The sequence below is a fragment of the Chionomys nivalis genome, chromosome 7 (genome assembly GCF_950005125.1).
Source record: "Chionomys nivalis chromosome 7, mChiNiv1.1, whole genome shotgun sequence".
Classification (NCBI taxonomy): domain Eukaryota; kingdom Metazoa; phylum Chordata; class Mammalia; order Rodentia; family Cricetidae; genus Chionomys; species Chionomys nivalis.
Genome location: NC_080092.1, coordinates 11,302,264 through 11,319,181, shown reverse-complemented (window position 1 = coordinate 11,319,181; position 16,918 = coordinate 11,302,264). Strand labels below are relative to the sequence as shown.

At 43.0% G+C, this 16,918-nt stretch overlaps 1 protein-coding gene across 1 annotated transcript; it reads left to right on the top strand.

Annotated features, from left to right (window-relative positions):
* Positions 1–14,648: 14,648 nt before the first annotated feature.
* Positions 14,649–15,587, top strand: LOC130877491 (olfactory receptor 1361-like). Its single transcript, XM_057774849.1, has one exon. It carries the CDS (start codon positions 14,649–14,651, stop codon positions 15,585–15,587), a length of 939 nt encoding a protein of 312 aa, XP_057630832.1.
* The last annotated feature ends 1,331 nt before the right edge of the window (positions 15,588–16,918 follow it).

Sequence of the window (16,918 nt, the reverse complement as noted above, 5' to 3'; positions counted from 1 at the left end):
ATATAATGTGATATGATAAGTATAGCCTAAAATTGTATCAATATACAAAATGTCTTAAACAGAGGTAGAAACATGCATGCATACAATATAACAAAATAATTTTGCATAGGTGTACAAATATTGTAAATAGAAATAACAAATATAATTTGAATTTGTATCAATATACAAGAAACTATACCAGTGTAAATTGTCCATAAATAATAGCTCACAAGTATTCACTCTATTAGTCACTATTATTACTATTATTAGTGTGATACATTCACACTAAATTACCTATTATCCCATTCAATCTTTCCTTTTTACTTTTTTGAGATCTCTAGGCCTACATATTTTCCATTCCAACCCCCAACCCTATGAGAGTAATAATCAACTCCTAAGTGGTGTCTCTAACCGTGAGGAAGAACTTTGTTGGGAGAGGGGACATTGCTTTCTAGAATTGCTTCCTGCTGTCTTGGGGGGCAATGTTTTTTCTATGGGATCCTGTAAAAGTAAAATGATGGTTAAGTTTCAAGATTGCTGTTTTGTATAATTGCAAATGGTCTCTGGGTAGTCAATAGGGTTTTTCTGAAGTTCTTATTTGGAGTCCTGGCCAGAATGTTGTAAGAAGGTACCCCAAAACCGGACTCATAGCAGTGCTATCAGCATCGTGACATCACATTAACCAGGTGGAGTTGTTGTTGTGGGGACCTATCTTCTTCCTGGAAGCTTCAAAGATTACTGCAGGAAAATCTACTGTTTACTGTGGAAAACTTAAACATTATTCATATAGACATATATTCAGTGAAAGATATGAACAAAATGGGCACGGAGAAAAGTAAAATATTTCATTAAAAAATCTATCTTCTTTTATCCTATACCAGATGGCTCCTGACATGAGATAGAAATTCTAAATTTTTCTTTTAACAACATGCTTGGATTTAGAGATGGATAGCCGTTGTCCAACTCCAAAGCCAGGTCTTATTTTTAAGTAGAGATGTATACATGTCCAAATAATCAAATTTTACCATGCAGATAATACAGCATCATAAGGCAGATTTCTTTTTGCTTGTTGATTCTTTCTGGATATCTTTTTAATCTTTAGGTATCTAGATGTCCAAGCTCTCTCCACTCTTTGAAAATGAATATTTTTCCTGCAAAGACAAGAACAGAACTCTGCCCCAACCCTTATGAAGTTTCTTACCACCTGTATGGTTGTCACCTCTGTGGATGAGCCATCATTTCTCTTTCTCAAGACGTCTCTCTTTTTCAAACCAAATCTTTATCAATTTTGATTGTATCCATAGCTTTTCTTCTCCTGTGGAAACAAGAGCAAAACCCCTTCCCCAACATAGCACATCTCCTGGTTTCCATTGTGAAGTCAGCACATCCTTGAAATATACTGACTGATTTTTTGTTTTGTTTTGTTTCGTTTTGGTTTGGTTTTTCGATACAGAGTTTCTCTGTAGCTTTGGCACCTGTCCTGGAGCTAGCTCTTGTAGACCAGGCTGGCCTCAAACTCACAGAGATCTGCCTGCCTCTGCCTCCTGAGTGCTGGGATTAAAGGTGTGCGCCACCACCACCCGGCTATACTAGTTGATTTAATTCAAATTTTTTTCTATTATCCAATGTCTCTCTGCTGCTATTGTTCCTTTCTCATTAGCATTAAGAAAATTCAAGTAATAAAGCATTATACAATCTATTTCTGGGGGTATTTACCATCCCTTTCTGTTTGTTTAACATATCCTTTATAGTATGAGTTGATCTTTCTACAACTGCCTGACCTGTAAGCTTGCATGGTATACCTGTAATATGCTTTATATTATAATAAGCAAAACATTGTTTCATTTTTTAGAGACATATGCTGGACCGTTACCTGTCTTTATTTGTGCAGGTATACCCATGATGGCCAAAATTTCTAATAAATGTGATTTATTAGAATCAGTCTTTTCTGAGCTTAAAGCCGTTGCCCACTGAAAACCTGAATCAGTGTCAATGGTGTTGTGTACATATTTTAATTTTCCAAATTCTGCGAAGTGGAACACATTCATCTGCCAGATTTCATTTCTTTGAGTACCCTTTGGGTTAGTCCCTGCAGGTAGCGGTATTTGGTTATAGATAGAGCAAGTAGGACATCTCTTTATAATCCCCTTAGCTTGTTGCCATGTAATAGGAAACTCTTTCTTTAAACCTTTGCTATTGACATGTTGTTTCTTATGAAATTCTGAGACCTTCAGCACACTTCCAATCAATAATTGATCAATTTCTGCATTCCCTTGTGCTACAGGACCTGGCAGACCCCTATGGGATTGGTGTGTGCTATGTATATGAGACAAAACCTATTCCTGATTATATCTTGAACCTCTATGAATAACGAAGTCAATTCTGTATCATCTGGTATAAATTCAGCAGTTTCAATATGCAAGACAACTCTTTCTGCATATTGCAAATCAGTAACGATATTGAGAGGTTCTTTAAAATCCCTTAGTACCATGAGAATAGCATATAATTCTGCCTTTTGGACAGAATTATAGGGGCTTTGTTACACCTTACTTAATTCTTCTGATTTGTAACCTGCCTTTCTGGATTTATTTGCATCAGTATAAAATGTACGGGCTCCAGTTACTGGTGCATCACACACAATTTGGGGAAGAATCCAAGTAGTTCTCTTTATAACCCCAAGAAGCAACCCTAGCTGCCATTGTGAAATTGGGGTAGTGACTGATCTAGCTTCTTGTAGCTAGATGAGGTTATTGGGCCTGGCAGTTAGTGTACCCCTCCAGCAAGCCTACCCAGAAGCACATGGGGGCTTTTATTTGTCTAACAGCCACGTGTCTGGAGGAGGAAGGAAGGCCGTGACTGATGCCTAGATAGAAATGGGAGGGAAGGAAGAGGGAGAGCTCATTGGCATTACAAGACCTAGGCAGGAAGTCAGGTGAACAGAATAAAGGACATTTTTCTTAAATGTTCAAGTCAAAGTCCATTAGAATCTCTTTTAGAGACTGGAGCCTCCAGGCCAGCCTGGCCTACAGAGCGAGTTCTAGAACAGCCAGGACTACACAGAGAAACCGAGTCTCGAGATTACAGCCTCCATATATTAGGCTCCTTGTTTTTCTTTGGTCGCTAAGGCTGGTTTCTAGAGTGGTGAACCCAGGGTTTGCTTTCAGACCCTTTGATAGCTGTTGGAGTGTCTAGAATCAGAAGTCTTAGATGGCTTCTAGATAGGGAGGAAAATGAATCAGAATAGAGGACCTGTCTCCCTTAGCTTTAGGTAGGCATAGCAGCAAGCCAAAGTCTGAAGTCTCCTACCCAGGCAGCAGTTTCCTTTCTTTCTTTTTTATTTTTTAAGACAGGGTTTCTCTGAGTAGCCCTGGCTGTACTGGGACTCGCTCGGTAGATCAGGCTGGCCTTGATCTCACAGAGATCCACCTGTTTCTACCTCCTGAGTGCTGGGATTAAAGGTGTTCTGGCTATTTTCTTATCAAGAAGATAATAAATAGTATTAAATTTGTCTAAATGACATTCCACATGGGTTTAAGTCTAATGTCTGGGGAGTGAGCTCTTTGGATTTTAAAGAAATACACCCCTCATCTTACCCTTTGGTTAGACTTTCTTGTTGGATATTAAAGACCATGCAGGTGGTCAAAATCAGCCCTTCTTTTAACAGTTAAGACCAGCTGAAGATATAGTCCTGAGGGGTCACATTAGTTTAGAGGAACCTTTGGCTTCTCTGGCTCTCCTTTGCCATTTCCACCATCGAGGTCTGGTATTATCTCTGTAGTCTAATGGAGAAGCGCATTGACTTTATCACTTGGCCGTACCATGTTGGAGTCTCCTCTGAATTTTCCATTTCCATGATTCCATTAGGCACTGAGCAAGGTAAAAACAAGAAAGGAAAATTAAGTTGGGAGAAGAAAACAGGAACATGTGACTATAAACCAGAATGCAGGAAGTTATAGGGGTGCAGTAATCCCTTCGGAACTCAGGTAGTTTTATGGGTGCTGACATTTTGATTCATGCCATAGGGTGCAGTAACCGAGATGGCAGTGAAGTCATATGGGTATGGTCATCTTGATAATGTCACCTACCAGGGTGATGACCAACTCACTTGCTTGTCTCCATCTTGATAAGGTCACCAGCCGAGATGGTGACAAAATAATATACTTATTTTTTTTCTTGCTTATCATGAGCTCAGCTCTATGATAAAATTAGCCATCAGGACACAAGTCTTTCTGGGATCCGTGTCTCACAGATTTGATGTGGACAGTTACTCCTCTTCTTAAAAAAAAAAAGGTACGGAGTTAGGTTAGCATAGATGTAGTACCTGTAGCCTAGGCATGTGGATCTGGGGAAAAAAAAGCAAAACAACGAGACGGAGGAATGACTTTATGGTCTCACCCCAAGAAAGGGAGTCCATATGTCTTAGCATGCTCTGTAACCGTATACTCCAAATGGTGTCACCTACAGCCTGGTTTGACCTCCCTTCGGGTTCGAGGTACTAGCCTTACTGGAAAGGGGAATCGCGAAAGCAGAGAGAAAGTGTAGTTGTGTCCAGTGCCTATAGGTGGTGCTGTTGCACTGGGAGCATACGGCCCAGCAAGGAAGGAGCGCCTTTTTCTCTCACCTGAACTGAGAGACACAAAACTAGCCAGAGGCTAAGGCTGAGATTAGACAGATTTGTGGATGGTGAATGGACACCTACGGAGTGATGGGCCGGGACTCCCTGCTCACTTCATGTCAGTGACGTGTCTCGTTCATTCTCGTATTCAACCTCTGGGATGACCAGCCACCAAGGAGTACTTTGCCATTCTTTCCATTCCCTAACATGGTCTTTTGTACAAGAACCTTCTGGTCTCTAAGTCATTTTCTTGGGGCTTCCCACATTACTGAGAAACCTTCTGTCTTGGAATTGTTATGGCCCCCTGGAGAGTGTCATTCTCCTTGGATCTTGGAGGCCACCACAATAGAGGGATTTGAAATCCTGGATGACCTCCACAATTGTTACTTTTTTTTTTTTTTTTTTTGGAGACAGGGTTTCTCTGTGGCAGACCGGGCTGGCCTCCAACTCACATTGATCCGCCAGCCTCTGCCTTCCGAGTGCTGGGATTAAAGGCGTGCGCCACCACTGCTCAGCTAGCAAATTAAATCTTGATGCTGCACAAAGGAACACACCAACAAAGAAAAAAACTTGGCAAAGCAATTTCCTTTTGTAAAAAGGGCGCACTAGAAACCAATAAGGATAGTGAGCTTACTTAGTCAAGGCAGCCTCGGTCTTCGATCTTTGATGTAGTTGATGGCTGTGTCTCAACTTTACAATCTGATACAATTGGCTAATAGTGACAAAGTGGAAGGGGGAGGTTCAAGAACTATGAGGTCTTGTTGGGCTAAATACCTTTGATAGAAAAAAATCATTTCTTTTAGGTATGCCCAAGAGACTGGTCTCCCAGGTGATTCTAGATCTAGTTTATCAAGTTCACAACTGAGAAGAACTGACTTAAGATCAAGACTGTAGTAGGATACTTTTGGTCTTTGATCTAGGATGTCTACAAGATCCTGCACACCCACTCAGAATGGTTTGTCCAGATCAACCCATGCACTCTAGGAAGGGATGACCACAGCCTGACCCTGCTTAGCAACTCACGGTGGAGAGAAGCTGTGTGTGTGCTGTCACTGTTGGTCTGGGGGTCACTGTTGGTCTAAAGGTCACTGTTGGTTTGGGGATCACTGTTGGTCTAGGGAGTCACTGTTGGTCTGGGGGTCACTGTTGGTTTAGGGGGTCACTGTTGGTCTAGGGAGTGACTGTTGATCTAAGGGTCACTGTTGGTCTGGAGGGGTCACTGTTGGTGTAGGGGGTCATTGTTGGTCTGGGGGTCACTGTTGGTCTGGGGGTCACTATTGGTCTAGAGGGGTCACTGTTGGTCTGGGGGGTCACTATTGGTCTTGGGGGGGTCACTGTTCGTCTAGGGGGTCACTGTTGGTGTAGGGATCACTGTTGTTCTAGAGGGGGTCACTGTTGGTCTAGGGAGTCACTGTTGATCTAGGGGTCACTGTTGGTCGGGGGGTCACTGTTGGTATAGGGGGTCACTGTTGATCTGTGGGGGGTCACTGTTGTTCTAGAAGATACCTGTTGGTCTAGGGAGTCACTGTTGATCTAGGGGTCACTGTTGGTCTGGGAGGGTATGAATTTGGAATTATTGATAGATATGTTATATAGTAAGAGAAAGTCTGTATAGAATGAAGTTGAATAGAAGCTGTGGTAGTGAAGTTATTTCTTCTGGGCCTGACAAGACCTTTGGCTATCTTACTTAGGACAGATTGCTATGGAGACCTACAGAATACTTTGGCCCTGTAGTCATGGCAACCAAACAGCAAAACAGCACAGTGACAGGTAGGTTTATGGCAATCAATGATGATGGGGCTGTTAACACTCCCTGGTGAAAACGATGTCATTTGACTCTTGTCTGAGCTTTATCCACCCTGTCCTGTCCTAACGCCCATCCTCCAGCTCCTATGCTACAGGCAGCAGGAAGTTGGTCAGGATTAATGCGGGCAGAGCTGTAACAACCACACTGGGGAAACCCCCCTGCCAGAGCAGAGTTGTGACACTCACAGTGGGAACCATTCCCTGGGGAGGAAATGGTCCGGTACTGCCACACTTACAGGGACTTCGTGGTTTTCCTTGGCTCCTGACTCCAGGACACCTTTCCGTCCAAGCTGTAATGCTCACACTATCTGTGTTGAAGAGACTTTTTTTTTTTTTTTTTTTTTTTACTTCTTCCCAGAAAAAGTCACACAACAGAAACAAAGGGAAGAGGAAATTGTGACATCATCATGGGGGCCTGAATTTAGTCTGAAAACACAGACTTTCTAAAAAGACAGTTTGAAATATGTGGCAATTACATCCATTAGTAGTTGCCGTTTCTCTTTAGGCTAATTAAAGTTGGTTTTCTGTCACTTTCAAATAACACCTTTACTAAATGTGTTAGTTGTAACTATGACTATTCCCTTCTGGATATTTTTTTTGTGTAATCAGCTTTGTGTGCTATTTATTTTGATTTGGAAGGACTGTTTTTGGAGATAGGATGGGCAGAACTTATCTATTAGTGAGTGTCTGATGAGGATATAAGAGCTCATTATAACCCTGAGGTTTTAGTTTTGAGTTATCTGTAGTTATCTGCTAAATGTTAATTAAAACACGATGCTAATTAAGACACATGAATGAAGAATTTGGTTATAAATAACTCAAGGCAGATTAGAATAGCACATACCTCTTGCATTAGTTACTTTTGGGTCCCTAGAGTGGGGTTATCTAACAGCTAGGGAGGGTTTATTTTATTTTTATTTTATTTTATTTTTTATTTTTTTAATATTTATTTATTTATTATATATATAGGATTCTGTCTGTATGTCTGCAGGCCAGAAGAGGGTACCGGATCTCATTACAGATGGTTGTGAGCCACCATGTGGTTGCTGGAAACTGAACTCAGGACCTTTGGAAGAGCAGGCAATGCTCTTAACCGCTGAGCTATCTCTCTAGCCCGGGAGGGTTTATTTTTGATTTGTAGTTTTGGAGAGGTCAGCTTATGGTTGCCCAGCCCTGTGTGCTTGGGAAGAGCACATTGGTGGGAACATGAGTCAAGAGTGCTTTTCTGCTTCATGACAGTCAGTGAGAGGCAGACAGGAGTTTGTGTCCTAAGGACACAGCATCCAACCAGACCTAGAACTTCCAGTTTCCCAAAACAGGGACACCCACAGGAGACAAAGCTTCAAAACAAAAAACTTTTGGGGAAAATTGCATTCTAACCTTAAGTTTCTAAAATACATAATTTTAAGGATTCAGATAACACTTCTGACTCAGAGTGTGTGGTTATTTTATGGATAGTTAGTTGATGTGGGACTCCCCTCTGTATGCTATGAATATGTTTTGTTGCCATTGGTTAATAAAGAAGCTCCTTTGGTCTATGGCAGCGCAGAATATAGCAAGGTGGGAATTCCAAGCAGAGAGAGAGGAAGAAAGAAAGCAGAGCCAGGGAGATACCATGTAGCTGCCGAAGGAGACAGATGCTGGAATCTTACTGGTAGACTGCAGCCTTGTAGTAATATATTGATTAATAGAAATGGGTTGATTTAAGATGTAATAGTTAATAAGAAGCCTGAGCTAACAGGCCAAGCAGTGTTCTGATTAATATAGTTTCTATGTGATTATTCAGGTCTGAGTGGCTGGAATGAATGAGTAGTCTCCATTTAAAAAAATGGAGACCACTGTCTTGGAACATGGATCCACAAAAGATCTAAAAAAGCTTTAAAAAATAACCCAGGGCTTCTAGACCCACAAAAACAGGAGCTAAGTGCAGTTTCTTGGTAGCTGCATTTTTTCAGATAGGCTCTGTTTGCTGATGGTAAGCAGAAGTGCAGCTTCTTTATGAGAAAGCTTCCTGACTTAGCATTAGCAGCAGAAAACAACATGGCTTTTTAAAGAGATGGCTTCCTGGTTTGTGCTGGCAGCATGAATGGCTCTGACTCTTTTAGGAGCTCCTGCACTTAAATGGGGTTTGTGAGCACTATGCTACTAGTTGATTAATGGTGACTTAGACCTGCTGTATCCCTGGAGCTGGGGTGGTGAGCACAGCTGGCAGAAAGTGGTGAATATACCTCTGCCTTGTTGGATGGGGCAGAGCCAATAGGCAGGGCTATGGAGTTGGTCCTAGCCACACCCACTTAGCATTAAAAAAAAAAAGAACTCCTGGTCAGAAATATATACTTATTAGAATCCTCATTTTAGGCTGGGCGGTGGTGGCGCACGCCTTTAATCCCAGCACTCGGGAGGCAGAGGCAGGCGGATCTCTGTGAGTTCGAGACCAGCCTGGTCTACAAGAGCTAGTTCCAGGACAGGCTCCAAAACCACAGAGAAACCCTGTCTTGAAAAACCAAAAAAAAAAAAAAAAAAAAAAAAGAATCCTCATTTTACCAGTCTGTAAGTAGATTCATCAATGGCTTCTATTTTTCATTCCCTCTAAAATGGAAAAAGCATTTGACTTGTCCCGTGACCCCTATTCAAACTGATTGATGGCATATAAGTTGTGTATGCATGGAACATGATATCTAGGTGATACCTACCCAGATACAGATGACTAAGCAGAGTGAAGAATGTAATATGACTTAATACACAGGCTCTGCATGGTGGACAAGGGCTCTGACAAGGTCAAGAGTCACGAGACATTTCATACCAATTGTTTCAGTTAGTCATGTGTCTAACTTACTTACTTCCTCACTAAGCAGAGGGTGAGGGTTTGGGACTCAGAGGAAGCAGGTCAGATGCTTCCCAAAGTCAGACAACAGAGAGCAGTGGATTAGGACCTGTGCACAGCTCTGTGAAATTCAAACTTATTAACTTTCTATTTTATTTTATTTGTATTCTTTTGGAGACAGGGTCTCGCTATGTATTTCTGGCTGACCTGAACTCACTATGTAGAACAGTCTGTCTGGTCTGGAGCTCACAGAAATCTGCCTGCCTCTGTTTCCCAGGTGCTGGGTTGAACTTAAAAATTACATTGTGTATGTCTTGGTTTCTCTTCTATTGTCATGTGGAGACACCATGACTAAGACAACTTATAAAAGAAAGCATTTAATTGGGAGGTTGTTTATGATGTCAGAGGGCGAGTCCATGACCATCATGGTGGGTGGCCTGACAGCAGATAGGAGGCATGGCACTGGAGCTGTAGCTGAGAGCTTACGTCTGATTCATAAATTGGAGGCAGAGCCAGGCAGTGGTGGCACACGCCTTTAATCCCAGCACTCGGGAGGCAGAGGCAGGTGGATCTCTGTGAGTTCGAGGCCAGCAGGCACCAAAGCTACAGAGAAACCCTGTCTCGAAAAACCAAAACAAAAAAAAAAAAATAAAAAAATAATAAATAAATAAATAAATAAATAAGTAAATTGGAGGGAGAGGGACTGAACCTAGTGTGACACATGTGTGACACACTTCCTTCAAAGACCACACCTCCTCGTCTTTCCCAAAACTGTTCACCAACTAGGAACTACATATTCAAACATGAGCCAATAGGAATAATTGTCACTCAAACCAGCACAGTGTGTGTGTGTGTGTGTGTGTGTGTGTGGTGTGCACAAGCAAGCTATACAGCATTTGTGGATGTCAGAAAACAACTTGCTAGAACTGGTTAGGTAATCTCTATTTTGACCTCTCTTCCATCTTGGGTAAGAGTACCCACGTGTGCTACTATTCTTTGACTTATTGAAATATTTCTTTTTATCTTCTTACATTACTAACACTGGTAAACTGTAACTAATTGGATAAAATATATGTCTAAATTTATCTTATATGCTCAGTTTAAATAACAGCTAATGGTACCTAATTATCAAGTGCCTTTATAGATCTGAGGGTATGGCATTTAAGAAAAGAGCCTCTAACAGAGAGACACACCAGCTCCTGCAGCACCCTTTAGCTCCTCCAAGAAGACACGTGGTTGCAAAGGACATTTCACCTCCAGGTTTATCTATGGGTTTGGCAAAGTCACCCACAAAGGAAAAGCAGTCTTTCATCTCTTCAGCTTCCTGGATGCCTTCAGGGGAACTGATCTTCTCATCCTGCTGAGACAGGTAGACTAAATCTTCCCCTACAGGAAAATCTTTGGGCCTCTTGTCCTCATAGCTAACAGCAAGCACTGTTTCTAGGCTGATGTTCTCCAAGGACTAGGAAAAATTTGGAATTGCCTGTGTAGCTAAAAAGCTGTCTCATTTTTGCTCATTTATCCCTCCCAGATCAGTCTAATGGCATTTGATGTCTTAAGGTACTGGTGGCTCATTACTTTATTTGTTAAGTTTCCTGCTAAAATACAGACAGGGGTGCCTCTTTCACAGTCTTCATAGTTCAAGATTAAAGGTTTTCTTTGTATCTTAAAATCCAATTCCCTGCAACCACATGGTGGCTCACAACCATCTGTAATGAGGTCTGGTGCCTTCTTCTGGCCTGCAGGCATACACACAGAATATTGTATACTAAATAAATAAATAATTAAAAAAAATTAAAAAAAAATCCAGAGGTCCCAACTCCCTTTAATTGTCTGTCTAGAGGCATTTGAAAGCAGTAGCCTTTTGCTCTGACACCAAGATATAAATCTGTTCCATTTCTCTTCCTGAAAAATTGCTGCTGCTGTATCAAAAATCAGGTCTGATAAAAAACTAACAGTCTTCAGAGCCTATTTTAACGCCAGCCAGTTTCAAGCATATTTTATAGGTCACTCCTGCTTTCGGGGCCAAGACAAAGCTCTCTGCAAACAACACCAACACCTGCACCAGCTCCAGGGCTTCACCATTGCTACTGACTCTCTGGGATCAAGGACACCTACCACTAAAATCTGGTTGTATCTGATACACCTGAGCCTCGTTGTACATCCAGGGCACTTCTGACAGTTAATATCTTCTCATGGCTGCCCCATTTATAGGGCCAATAATAATTATTTTCCTCCTAGCCTCCTGCCTTCTCATCTCCCTCAAAGAGCAGGTGCCTGAGGACTCCAGGATGACGGGAAACCGGATGCTGCTCCAGCCACACCTGATACTGACTGTGAGCCCAATTCCCAGTTCCCCACCCCATGTCGCCCATGCCCGCAGGAAGTAGCCAGACTTGAGCTGATGCCCCTATATCCAAGGAGTCTTGGATGTTTGATTGAAAGTGAGACCCCAGCCCTCTGACACCCCTATATCCAAGGACCCTGGGATGATTGGAAGCATCAGCACAACTCCTGGTATGGGAGTTGCCTTTGTTCGCATTCCACCTCTGGAAAAGCCTGCCAAGCACTGAGCCCTCGCAAGGGAGGGTCAGAACCTCTCTACAGGCTATTTAGGCTGCCACCGAGAAATAGAACACGTGGTTTTCAGGTTTTGCGTGTGCCCCCTCTCTGTCTCTCTCTCTTTCCTGCCATGCTTTCCCGGCTATTGGGAGTGGTGCAGTAAACATGGGCATTTGTTTGGTCTAAATTAGTCTGATTGGAATTATTTGCGTTGGCTGAGAGGCTCGCCTTAAGATTATTCCTAACAAGCCCAAGAAGGAGAAAGGACAAATTGGTCTATGTTTGTCTCTAATGAGACTCTCAGGGACCATGGCCCTTGTGGCTATGGAAGTTCCTCTGAAGAGCTCGCCCTGTGGCTCCCCAGATGTCCTTCTGCTCCTGAGGGCCGAGCCCAGGCTCCAGAGCATCCTACATACAGTCCAACAACACCATGACATTTCTCCTCCCTCAGAACGACAACTTCTGGCCAAGTGAAGAATGTGAAGCAAGCCCAGCACTTCTGGTGACATTGTCGACTGCCATCTGCTCTCAATGTCAGGTCAGTAGGACTTTATGTTGCATACTGGAGGTGAAACATTCTAGGGACACCCCTTCCTCTTACGTGGAGCCACATAAGCAGTTCTGAGCTCACAGACCATTCTTCATAATCACCCATAACAACCAGCGCCTGTCTTGTCAGTTCTGGCGTCCTGGCTGTGGGGAGTCCAGGTTGGCCAAGTGTCTGCCCATCCCTCTGACTCATCCTTTCTGCCTTAGTTCCACAAGTTCAGCTCAGGGCCCCTAGCCAAGAAGTCGTGGTCTAGAACTCAGAGGTGAGCTCTGTTTGAGTCTAGAGAGCAGCACACTGTGATTATCAGTCCGGGGATGGCTTTGGATGAGGCCAAATTTAGTCCACAGAGCAAGCAGGAGTATGTGATTTGTTCAGATTGGAGAGGATGGAGAACCCATGTTTCCTCCAAGGCCACATTGTTAATCATGGTGATTGTGTCTATAATACTGGGTGTTAAAAGCTTGTGGCCTATTAGCATCTAGGACAATCATCTGGGTGTGTATGAGTGCTTTGGTGGTTTTATACCTTTTTGTCAATATAGATTGATTGTATAAAATGATGGTTTCATGATGGCAGCTTTACACATGTGTAAAATATACTTTGATCCCATGCGAATCTTATCCTTTGCTGTCTTTGGCTTCCCCTCTGGCTTCCTGGTCTCTGGAAGTAATTTCTTCTTCTACTTTAATGTTTTTGTTTTTATTATACATTAATTACTAAAAATGATATTATTTAATTAAAATTGAAAAACAAATACAGTCTCTCTATATCTCGGCTGTCCTGAGACTCTCTTACATTTTTGGTTGTGAACCGAGCCTGGTCTTTAATACTGAGCCATCCCTCCAGCTGCTGAGACTCTCTATGGGGATACTCTCTATGCATAAAGCTGGCCTTAAGCTCACAGAGATCCTCCAGCCTCTTCCTGTGGAGTAGTGGGATTATAGATGTGTCCCACCATGTTTGAGCATGTTTCTTTTTACCTTATATTTCCCATTTGAAAAGAAACGTATCCAGGTGGTAGGAGGCATTCGGGAAGCAGAGGCAGGAAGATCTCCTTGATTTGAGCTAGCCTGGTCTTCAGAGCAGGTTCCAGGACAGCCAGAGCTACACAGAGATACCCTGTCTCAAAAAACAGAACAGAACAAAACAAAACAACACACCCTCCCAGAAACCAAAAACAATAAGCAAGCAAAAAAACAAATAGAAATGAAGTGTTTCTGTTTTCCCGAGTCTGGCATATTTCACTTCACGTGTTAATATAATTTCCATGATTCTCCCTCAAACGATCTACTAATTTTTGTATTTTTAAATAAAACACCACTACACACACACACACACCACACACACACAATGTTTTAGTCCGTTAATCTATTGATTGACATTAAAACAAGGTTGCACACAGTTAAAGCTATATTCAGACTGGCCGTGTAGCTCAAGACCTTAAACTCTTGATCCTCCTGCCTCCACCTTCTGAACGCTGAGATTCAATACATCTACTACTACACCCTCCCTCGTAACTCTGCCAGAATTCCTATGTCTGTAATTTATTTTGAGAGAACGTTTCTTTGTGTAGCCATGGAGGCTGTCCTTGATCTTGCTCTATAGATCTAGGTGGCCTTGAACTCAGAGATCTGCTGACTCTGCCTTCCAAGTGCTGTGATTAAAAGTGGGTACCAGCACCTCCAGGATAAGTCTGTAATTTTTTATAAATGACACTTTTATCTTATTTTATGAAACTGGAAATAATGGCTCAGTAGTTAAGAGCACTGGCTGTTGGTCCATTAGCCCAGCACCCCTGGGGTAGCTCTTAACTGTCTTTAACTCCAGTTCCTGGGTATCGGATACCCTCACACAGACATTCATGCAGGCAAAATACCAATGCACACAAAATAAAAACATTCTAAAAGTTACACTTTAAAAAAACATTAGCTGGACAGGCAATGTGGTCATGTCACCCATGAACTCGGGAAGCAGGGTCAGGAGGATTCTAACTTCAAGGTCACTCTTGTCAACACAGGGAGACCCTGCCTCAAAGATCCAAAAGGAAAACAATGGCAAAAAGTTCAAGCAGCACACATGGCTGAGCAGAAACTCACTGTCAGACACTGTTCATCATCCTTCCTGAGACGCCACACACAATCCATTCACAAGCCTGCGCACTGTGCCAATGAAGAGGCAAAGCCACTACGGGGAACAAAATGTTCGTGCTTTTGCCAAATCCTCTAACCTATTTCTCTGTAATTCCAGTTGTCCAGTTTTCAGCAGGATTCCCAAGTTTGAGAATTTAATCATCTTTGTCTGCTCATAGTCCAATGAGAGGCAGCAACCAGTCGAGTGTCTCTGAGTTTCTCCTCCTGGGACTCTCCAGGGATCCCCAGCAGCAGCAGCTCCTCTTCCTGCTCTTCCTCACCATGTACCTGGCCACTGTCCTGGGGAACCTGCTCATCATCCTGGCCATCGGCACAGACTCCCGCCTGCACACCCCCATGTACTTCTTCCTCAGCAACCTGTCCTGTGTGGATGTCTGCTTCTCCTCCACCACTGTCCCCAAGGTGCTGGCCAATCACCTCCTCGGGACTCAGGCCATTTCCTTCTCTGGGTGTCTCACGCAGATGTATTTTCTTTTCATGTTTGTGGACATGGACAATTTCCTGCTGGCTATGATGGCCTATGACCGTTTTGTGGCCATCTGCCACCCTTTACACTACACAACAAAGATGACCCAAAAAGTCTGTGTCATGATGGTGGCCGGATCGTGGGTCACTGCCAATCTGAATGTCCTATTACACACCCTGCTCATTGCTCGGCTCTCATTCTGTGGGGACAATGCCATCCCTCACTTCTTCTGTGACATTACTCCCCTTTTAAAACTGTCCTGCTCTGACACACACCTCAATGAGCTGATGATCCTCACAGAGGGAGCTGTTGTCATGGTTACCCCTTTTGTCTGCATCCTGATCTCCTACATCCACATCACATCTGCTGTCCTGAGAGTCTCATCCCCAAGGGGAAGATGGAAAGCCTTCTCCACGTGTGGCTCCCACCTGGCTGTGGTCTGTCTCTTCTATGGCACCATCATCGCTGTATATTTCAACCCCGCATCTGCACATTCATCTGAGAAGGACATGGCAGCCACCGTGCTGTACACAGTGGTGACCCCCATGCTGAACCCGTTCATCTACAGCCTGAGGAACAGGGACCTGAAAGGGGCTCTATACAAAGTGGTCTACAGAAGGACCTTTTCTGTTTAACGAGAAGATTTGTACTGATTCTTGTTCCCTATCTTGTTTCAGAGTTGAGCACAATTTGAAACTGGACTGTGTTAAGCTCATTTAAAAGCCATTTGTTTCTTTCTTGTTCAGGGACTCTAATTCACCAGCTGCCATAATGGAGTTACCAAATAATGGGACTCCACCTTTCTTTGTCTTGATTGTGTCTTGGGTTCTAGGGATGGAACCCAGGGCTCTGCACACGCGAGGTAAGAGCTCTACCCTGTATTCTATTCTGCAGCCATTCGTACTAACTTTAAAATTGTTTTATGTGCAATCAACTTGTTACATTTTGTCTGTCCATCTGTGGAGTTTATTTTCAAGTGTTCGGTGTAGTCTGTGACTATGTGAGTAGATGACAAAGGTCAATCTTGTGTGTCATTTCTCAGGAACCATACACATTTTTTTGTGTGTGACAATATCACTCATGGGACCTTAGGCTCATGAATTAGTCTGGATTGGCTGGCCTGTGTTCCCCTGGAATCCACCAGTTTTCTGGCCCCAGCAGTGGGATTACAAATGGTATGTAGTTGAAGGTTATTGAATAACTTTAGGAGTGAATTATCTTGTTTCAACTGTGTGTGACCAGGAATCCAACTGACAGACAAGACTGTGGCAAGTGCCTTTCTCCCCTAAGCCATCCCACCTTCCCCTAAGAGAAGTCCTTGTTTAAGAAGCTGTAGGAAGATGTGATAACACACACACATTTGAACACTGTGATCACCTAGGAATCTACTGTAGTGTAAAATCTCCATACAGAACAGGTAAGGGGGCTCTGGAGGGTGGGGTGACAGGGAGATGAAGAAAGCATCTGAGTTGTCTCCAATGAGCAGTGTCCTTATGTGTCCCACATTATGGTCTTCCTGGAGGTTGGTCCACAAAAGCTCCTCTGTGAATGTGATTGCTACCTGCAGGAAAAGAATTTCAGAGGAGACAGGGATTCAGGAACCCAGAGACGAGCTGGACATCGTCAGGACCCTTTAGGGGAATTCTGATCAGCTGTATGTAACATTGGAGTGTTCATGAGCTCATGTGTGGCATGTGGTAAGGAAACCTACATTCAGTGCTCCCTCTGCTCAGATTCACTGCCAGGTCTCTTCCTAATCCCTTGTGAACCAAGCCTTTCTTTCCATGAAGCTTTTTTTTTTTTTTTTTTTTTTTTTGTGGTGTGTGTATGTGTTTTTTCGGCTAGATTATTCTTGGAGTGATTCATCCTCTCCATACTACTTTCTTCAGCTGATGAGCTGCCCTGGTCCACACACTCCTTCCTCATTGTCCTTAAACAAAGGCAACAATCAGCTTTAGAGAGAAGA

Excerpts from the sequence above, each read along its gene's own strand:
- LOC130877491 (XM_057774849.1), top strand. The coding sequence starts at position 14,649 with ATGAGAGGCAGCAACCAGTCGAGTGTCTCTGAGTTTCTCCTCCTGGGA.